The following is a 9179-nucleotide window of genomic DNA, read 5'->3' as shown; positions in this document are numbered from 1 at the left end:
AGGAACAACCAAGAGAAATGCACGTGCATTCCAGCTGACCACTCAAGAGGCCGAACTCATTCCAGATGTGATAGCTGGTACGTTCTTAGTTCACAACGTCTTTGCAAAAGTATTATTTGACTCTGGTGCGAACCAAAGTTTTATAAATACTTTATTTTCCCAAGATCTTAAGTTACCTTTAACCACTCTTAAGCAAATCTTCACAGTAGAAACCGCAGAAGGAAATTCTGTGAAAATAGATAAAATCTGGCAAGAAGGAAAAATAGAATTATTAGGCCATAAGTTTTCTGCAAATTTGTTACCAATGAATTTAGCAGGATTCGATGTAGTATTAGGAATGGATTGGTTAATAGCCAACCATGCACGAATCCTATGTGACAAAAATGCTGTAGAAATTCAAACACCTTCAGGAGAAATAATTTTAATTACTGGAGATAAACCTCGAAAGCCACTGAAATTTATCTCAGTAATGAAATTGGCTAGTTATTCAAGAAAACAGGAAATGGTGTATATGATTTCAATAATCATTAACACTAAAGATAAAGAACTTCAGGACATCCCCGTAGTCTCAGAATACCCAGACGTTTTTCCAGAAGAATTACCTGGATTACCACCTGATAGAGAAGTAGAGTTTAGAATTCATTTAATTCCAGGTACTGCACCAATAGCTAAAGCACCATATAGATTAGCACCTACCGAAATGCTAGAATTGAAAAAGCAATTAGATGAATTACTAGGCAAAGGATTCATACAACCGAGTTCATCCCCTTGGGGTGCACCGGTACTGTTTGTGAAGAAGAAAGATGGATCGATGAGAATGTGTATCGATTATAGAGAGTTGAATAAGGTTACAATTAAGAATCGATACCCACTACCTAGGATTGACGATCTTTTTGATCAATTGCAAGGAGCTAGGTATTTCTCAAAGATAGATTTAAGATCTGGATATCATCAGTTGAAGGTACAAGAAGAAGACATACCTAAAACTGCTTTTAGAACTAGGTATGGTCATTATGAGTTTACAGTCATGCCCTTCGGATTAACGAATGCCCCAGCAGCATTCATGGACATGATGAATCGAATCTGTAAACCATACTTGGATAAATTTGTGATCGTTTTCATCGACGATATACTTATTTACTCCAAAAGCCAAAAAGAACATTGTGAGCATTTACATGTTCTCTTAACTTTGTTAAGAAACGAAAGGCTTTATGCCAAATTCTCGAAATGTGAATTTTGGCTGCAAGAAGTACAATTCTTAGGTCATGTGGTAAATCACAAAGGTATCCATGTAGATCCTGCTAAGATAGAAGCCATTACGAAATGGAAAGTTCCACAAACAGCTATGGAGATAAGAAGTTTTATAGGCTTAGCTGGATACTATAGACGATTTATCAAAGATTTTTCTAAGATAGCCGTACCATTAACTAAGTTAACCTGTAAAGCCACTAAGTTTGAATGGGGACCTAGACAAGAAGAAGCTTTTAAGATTTTAAAGCATAGATTGACGAATGCACCAATCTTAGCTTTACCCGAAGGAACAGAAGACTTTGAAGTATATTGTGATGCTTCAAAATTAGGATACGGATGTGTGTTAATACAACGCAAGAAGGTAATTGCATATGCTTCTAGGCAATTGAAAAAGCACGAAGAAAATTATACGGCTCATGATCTAGAATTAGGAGCCATAATTTTTGCCCTTAAGATATGGAGACATTATCTGTATGGAAGTAAGTTTACTGTTTATACAGATCATAAAAGTCTAAAATATATATTTGGGCAGAAAGAGTTAAACATGAGGCAAAGAAGATGGATGGAGATGCTAAGCGATTACGACTGTGATATCCAATATCACGAAGGAAAGGCAAATGTGGTTGCAGATGCCTTAAGTCGTAAGTACCATGAGAAACAGAAACGAGTCCGTGCTCTGAGATTAAATCTACAAGTAGATTTAATGGCACAAATCAAAGAAGTTCAGAAAACAGCAATCCAAGACGATGCTAAAGGAATGAAAGGTTACCTAAAAGAACTAGAACAAGGAAATGATGGAATTTGGAAATTCCATAAGAAACGAATTTGGGTACCTAAGCAAGGAAAGTTAAGGAATAAGATTTTAGAAGAAGCTCATAAATCTAGATATACCATGCACCCAGGAAACAATAAGATGTACCAAGATTTAAGGAATAATTTCTGGTGGATAGGAATGAAAAAGGACATAGCCGAATACGTATCCAAGTGCTTAACTTGTTCACAAGTTAAAGCTGAACACCAGAAACCTTCAGGACTACTACAACAGTTAGAAATGCCTGTATGGAAATGGGAACTTATAACAATGGACTTTGTTACAAAGTTACCCAAAACCAAAAGAGGTAATGATGCGATTTGGGTAATTGTAGACCGATTAACTAAATCAGCTCATTTCTTACCAATGAAAGAAACCTTTAGTATGGAAAGGTTAGCACCACTCTACGTAGACGAAGTAGTATCCCTACATGGAGTCCCACTCTCCATTGTATCGGATAGAGATAGTCGTTTTACATCTCATTTCTGGAAAAGTTTTCAGAAAGCAATGGGAACTCGACTAAATCTAAGTACTGCTTATCATCCACAAACAGACGGACAGAGTGAAAGGACAATATAAACTTTAGAGGATATGCTCCGAGCATGTGTAATTGACTTTCGTGGTAATTGGGATAGCCATTTGCCATTAATTGAATTCTCCTATAACAACAGTTATCATTCAAGCATCGAAACTGCACCATTCGAAGCACTGTATGGACGCAAGTGCAGAACTCCAGTATGTTGGGCAGAAATCGGAGAAAGTCAATTATCAGGTCCTGAAATTGTACAAGAAACTACTGACAAGATAACTCAGATTAAGGAAAGATTGAAAACGGCTCGAGATCGTCAGAAGAGCTATGCAGACAATCGTCGTAAGCCTTTAGAATTTCAAATAGGAGATAAAGTACTTTTAAAAGTCTCTCCTTAGAAAGGAGTAGTACGATTCGGAAAGAAAGGAAAGCTAAGTCCAAGGTACGTTGGACCATTCCCAGTGATTCAACGAATCGGACCAGTTGCTTATCGTTTACAACTACCAGAAGAATTGGCTGTAGTACATGATGTATTTCATGTATCCAATCCAAAGAAATGTTTAGCAAATGAATCCCTGGTAGTACCTCTTCAAGATGTAGAGGTGAACGAAAAGTTGAAGTTTATAGAGAAACCACTACAGATCGAGGACAGAAAAGTCAAGTTTCTCAAGCACAAACGACTAGTACTAGTAAAAGTCAAATGGGAATCCAATAGAGGACCAGAATACACTTGGGAACTAGAATCAGAAATGAGGCGAAAATATCCACATCAATTCCAGTAAATCTCGAGGACGAGATTTTTCTTAAGGTGGGGAGGATGTAACAACTGTCAATAAAACCCGTAATTAGGATAATAATTATCCAATAAGAAAACCCTAATTAAGACACCCAAGTAATTTAGCATAAACCCTGAAATTTTCATAACAATCGGAATCAGGATTAGGGCCCCTAAAACTCAAGGGGGTAAAACCCTAATTGGTAATATCTTAATAAAATTTACGTGGGAGCTAAGTTTCCGTCGAAACTGATTCAGCAAAGCTATACCCACAGCAAGGCTACCCTAGGCTATATAGGTATCCCAGGCGAGTCGCGACAGAGGTCACGACATCTTCCGCGACACGCGGGGGAGTCCAATTTTCAGTATAAATAGATGGGGTTGGGACTTGAAGTTCGGTGTTCATTCGACGTTAAAACTCATAATACGCACTGAGTTAGACATAAATCACTATCAAACACACACACTAATCACGAGGTGCTGCCGCAATCAGGGTAATAACTCGATCGCTATTACGATTCAACGTCCGATCGATTATAACTATCCAACGATAGTCCGGGTGCTGCTCAATTGAGCTTGTACTTTGATTATTCGTCGTGATTTCGACTTGAATATTTGAGTGCTGTTCGAATTCGGACTATGCTCTGTTATTCGTTGTGAATCCGACTGAATTATCGAGTATTGCACTGATTAATCGTTGTGAGGGTTTAATCTCGTGAATTGACGTAACTGCTGTATTAGTTACTAACCTGTCTATGTGTGCATGGTGTTAAACTAGGTATAATCAAGGCTAATCAGTAGGCTTATATCTATTGCTCGTTAATCTGCAATGTGAGTCATTCTTCTTTTTAAATTGTTTTCTCACCGTTTGTGAGTAAGTATTACAATACCTCAAATTATTTTCAAGGTTATAATTACAGGGATTAAGTCTTTGTAATCACCAAATTACAGCTGGTATGTGGGGTATTGTGCACATTACTAAATTTATCACTCTATGTGAGTGAATATTACTCTATGTGAGTTATTATTACTCTGTGTGAGTACACCGTCACTATTTGGGCAACGGGACCCAATAGTGGTATGACCACAGTCACAGAAATGAATCGAGTGACAAATACCCATTCTTGATAATTGGCTGATAGAAACATTGTAATCGCTCTTGATACTGTAAATTATAACTAACGGGTCGTTTTAGAAAACAAAATGATTCACTCAGTATTTCCCCGCTGACAAAACCTTTTTCAAACATGTTTCAGGTGATCTGTGTGATCCAGGAAAAGTGCAGTAAAGCACTATCAAGCTCAGAGAAGTGGCTCAGTGTAAATAAATGAATAAAACATGTTTTGAAAAATAAAGATTTCTGTGTGAAATCAACTATTGTACATTATGGGATTTATCCCTTAAACTTTGTATAATATATTAAACGAGCATATTTTACGGATAAAAGATCCTGTTATAAAAAGACTTCCGCTGCCGCATAAATTAAATACCACGGGAACTGCCTCGCGGTCCCCCGACTCCGTCCAGGGTGGGTCGGGGGGCCGTGACATGCACCAACATGGTTCAATGGCTTGAATATCTCCATATCTTCCTCCGCCGTTTTCTCTTTCTATGTCGCCACTTTTTTTGTTAGAAAACACCGTCAAAACCTCTTTTTATCGCCCCTCTTTAGCTCTGATTTGACCTTTGAAATTCTTCCGGTGAAGGTAGTTGTTCTTCACTACTTCTTCCCCTATTTGTGTTTGATACTCAGATGGAAATTTTGAATCACTTCAAGTTTAGAGAGATATTTAAGACTTTTAAAGATGAGAATTTGAAAACTTACGGGGCTATTTGGCGGTTGTGACTAAAAAGAAAATATATCATGTAAGAATAAACCATAAACTTGGCTAACAAGAAGTATGAAAGAAATGAAAGTACTAAACATTAATATATTTATTCTCATAATTTAGAACAATTTTTTTATTTTTAGTTTATATATTTATTTAATTTATTTATTTATACGTTAGAAGTGGTGTTGGATAACGTTGCTTTTGTTGATTTAGATGAAAAATGGGTGTGGGAGTTGGATCTTGACAAAGAATTCTCGGTTAAGTCTATTAAAAGATGTATCGATAGCATTTCTCTTCTAGTGGGGTCGCATGCTACTAGATGGAGTAAATGTATCCCGTGGAAGAATAATCTTCATGTGTGGAGGTTGTTATTGGATCGTCTTCCTACCATACTCAATCTAAGTAATATGTTTGGTTTGCTTGTTGTGGGTGAAGTCTATGGATCATATTTTTAAGGAATATAGATTCGCCTCTATACTATGAAGTGGCATTAGCAGATAGTTAGATAATCAGTTTACAATTTGTACATGTCAACATTCTTTTATTTATATGTTGGATTTAGCGTCTCTGTCTAAAATGAAGAAGATTGTGATTCAGGCTATTATTTTTACGAGTTAGTGGATGATTAGGAGAAATTGAAATGAAGTGGTGTTTAGTCATCAAGATGGCAAATAAGATGGTTTACTCGATTCAGTTATTTCTATGTAGGGACGAACCCACATATCCTAGACCCCAGTGTTTTTTTGAAAATCCAATAGAACCGTAATGTTAAATTTTTAAGGACCCCAATAAAATAATTAGTTGGACCCCATCACATTGAAAATAAGATTGGTGTAGTGTTAAATTCCCTTGTTTACTAACAAAGAGGTTCCTATTTCAATCCTTGTTTAAAAAAAAGAAACATCCAAATTAAAAATAGGTTTTTAAACAAAATCTAAATAAAACTAAGGTTTTTATTATATGTTTTCTCTAATGAGTAATGTCATATATTATTATTATTATTATTATTATTATTATTATTATTATTATTATTATTATTATTTCTTATTTTATTATATTCATTGCCCGACCTGACTCAAACGACGATCAACCTGAAAATTTTAACAATTTGGTGTGAAAAATCTTAACATCGAAAAAATGGGATCCAAGTGGAAAAAAGTTCTAGATCCGTCACTATTTTTATGTCTTTTTTGTGGTGTTCTAGTCGTTTTAATAAGTATAAGTAAGTATGTAGGTAGTTAGACCTTGTGGATTAATAATCCATTATTGCATTTGTAATTTATATATTTTTCCGGGTTAATTAATCACTAACTGAGGGGGTGGTTTTATTAAAGAATAAACTGTCAAAATGGTCCCTGAGGTTTAGTTATTTTTAACACTTTAGTGCAAAACTTGTTAGTGTATGCGTCTATAGCTTCCGTCAGTATAGAGTCTTGTTTTGTGTGTTTATGTCCTTTGTGAACAATTATGTTTATGTTAGGTATGTACGTAGTATGACAACTCAGGATATGGGATTAGATTGTAAAAGTGTTGACTTACGTTGACTTGTGTCACCCGATCGGACGGGCCATCCGATCGGACAACACTTATTAGCCTCCTGAGTTGCCTATAAATACCCCATCAGGGTATGTCATTTAGAACTTTTGCATCTCTTAGATCTGCTGACACTTTGGTGTACTCTGTCAAAGTCTAACTTCTACTGGCTTCTCGTACTTTTATATCTACTGAATAGAAAGATCAGACAGTGTTTAAACGTTGAATACTATGTCGTACTTCTAAGACTTGATCCAAAGGATTCCGCACTTTGATCTAGATCGGTTCATCTACAATTGGATCAATCAGATCCAGTACAAACCGGACCTAACAAAACTCAAATCTTTGAATCTGGATCCCTGTGGTTTCAATTTTGTTGCCATTTTCATCCAAAATCAAAATTTAGTCAGATTTTTCGGTTAACATCTATTTTTTTTATTTTTTTCCTCCCTTTTATTGAAGGGCAAAATCATCATATTTTTTAATTTGTTATAATAAAATGTTAAAATATCATTTTGCCCTTCATTAAAAGTGAGGAAAAAGAATTAACTAGATTTTGATATTGGATGAAAATGGCAACAAAATTGAAATTACAGGTACCCAGATTCAAAAGATTTAAGTTTTAGACTAAAGTGTCAAAAGTGACCAAACCTCAAGGACCATTTTTACATTTTACTATTTTATTAAAAGTTTATCTTTTAACAAAAAATGTAGTGGAATTTTTTACTCTTATTAATTTGGTTGTATTATTTGAATTTTGGTAAGAAAATGATATCTCATAACTAGTTTTTTATTGAACTTAAGTGTAACTAAATATTTTTTAATAACTTTTGAAAGGTTTTTAACAAACAACATGTGTTGATAATTTTTTTGATATATTTTTGATTATATTCTTTTATTTTTTGTTTGCTTTAATACTGTGTGTAGTCATAAAGCCCCTTAGGGGGCGTTATGCGACAAATGGCGGCATGCGTCATAGAGAGGCTTTATGGGGCTTTATATCACAAGAGTGTGTAGTCATAAAGACTCATACCCATCATTACCTAATTATTAATTTTCTATTTTTTTTTTCATTTTTTAATCTCTAAATTATTAAAAAAACAATTTTATTAAATTTAAAAAAAAACATTACAACTAAAAAATACAATTAATCTTCGTCGTCATCGTCATTCTCTCCTTCTTCCTCTTCGTTTTCTCCATCATCCAAACCTCCGTCTGCAAAGTTCCTAGCTTCGACGACAATCCAAACCGCTTGTAAAACCAAAGTTGGTCCTTTCTGGTCACCGCGTGTATGTTGACCTCGCCATGAGGTTGGACAATTATACCAATGCCATTGACGACAATCCAAACTATCAATCATGTCGGGTATTCCATGCTTTTCTAAAGGCACCTCGTATATTTTTTGAAGGTCGTTCCAAGTGGGATTTCTCAAGTAACGTTTTTCATATAACTGGCATATACCTAAAATAAAATTAAATATAGAGAATTTAATATAAAAGTTTTACTACTGATGTACTTTAAAATAAATTAAATATAAAAAAGTGAGTAAAAAATACCGAAGCAGAAATGTTCCACGCTATCTCGTGTTGTTTTCTTCCCCATTTTCAAATACTCGTCGTTGACTCGTTGATGTCGTACGTGTTTCCGTAGGCTAGTATACGTAAAGCGGAAGTTACCTTCTGAATTGAGGTGAACCCTAGATATCCTCTTGCATCCATTCTTTGCTTAAAGTAGTCATGCTTAGCTTCCAAATCATCATTAATTCGCAAAAATAACTTTTGGCTCATCCTAAACCGCCGTCTAAAAAGATCGGGCCCGTGAACCGGAGTGGGATCAAAATAGTCTTTCATCAAACGCTCGTTTGCGGCTTCACGGTCTCGCAAGATAAAAGTGCGCCTCAAAATAGGGTGTGGAGGAGAACGACTAACCTGTTTCATGGCTTGTATCGCGAGACCACATGCACTCGTAACTGCTTATTCCTCCTCCGCGGTTTCTTCGGGTGAAAAAAAAGTTGGTGAACGAATTTTCGGATAGGGAGCCCATTATTTTTTAAAAGAAAGTGAGAGTACAATTTTGAGATGAATGAGAGTTTGGTTGAGGTGAATGTTTAAAGATAAATGGTATATATAGAAATTTAGGAAATTTTTTTTATTTAATGTAGTGACCGTTGAACGGTCAAAATTTTGAAATCAACACCCTCACGTCGCTATCAATATCACGAGAGTTGGAAAAAAACTTCTCAAAGCGCCCACTGTAGTGGTGTTGGGCGGCGCTATGGGGCGCCATATATCAAAATGGCGTGATGTCACAGCCCACTATAGGTTGCCTAATGAGTGTATCGAAACCGACCAAATTCCGGTTAACCACAATTCGAAAGGTTGATCCAACTGGTTTATAAGAGCATTCACATTCTATCCACCAAATTTTGTAAGAATTTCATATTATAAA

General features: G+C 35.6%; 1 protein-coding gene across 1 annotated transcript; it reads right to left on the bottom strand.

The window, feature by feature from the left end:
• Positions 1–7878: 7878 nt before the first annotated feature.
• On the bottom strand, positions 7879–8800 carry LOC110914233. The gene is made up of 2 exons (XM_035984462.1): positions 8288–8800; positions 7879–8192 (listed from the first exon to the last, which is right to left on the bottom strand). Exons 1-2 carry the CDS (start codon positions 8331–8333, stop codon positions 7879–7881), a joined length of 360 nt encoding a protein of 119 aa, XP_035840355.1. The 5' UTR covers positions 8334–8800.
• Positions 8801–9179: the final 379 nt, after the last annotated feature.

This window comes from Helianthus annuus, chromosome 15, assembly GCF_002127325.2.
Source record: "Helianthus annuus cultivar XRQ/B chromosome 15, HanXRQr2.0-SUNRISE, whole genome shotgun sequence".
Taxonomy (NCBI): Eukaryota; Viridiplantae; Streptophyta; class Magnoliopsida; order Asterales; family Asteraceae; genus Helianthus; species Helianthus annuus.
This window is presented reverse-complemented; position numbering and strand designations above follow the sequence as displayed.

Bases quoted from the DNA above. Each gene is read 5' to 3' on its own strand.
- LOC110914233 (XM_035984462.1), bottom strand. From the start codon at position 8,333: ATGGGGAAGAAAACAACACGAGATAGCGTGGAACATTTCTGCTTCG. The intron at 8,193-8,287 runs GTATTTTTTACT...ATTTTATTTTAG, and splicing joins CGTGGAACATTTCTGCTTCG to GTATATGCCAGTTATATGAA.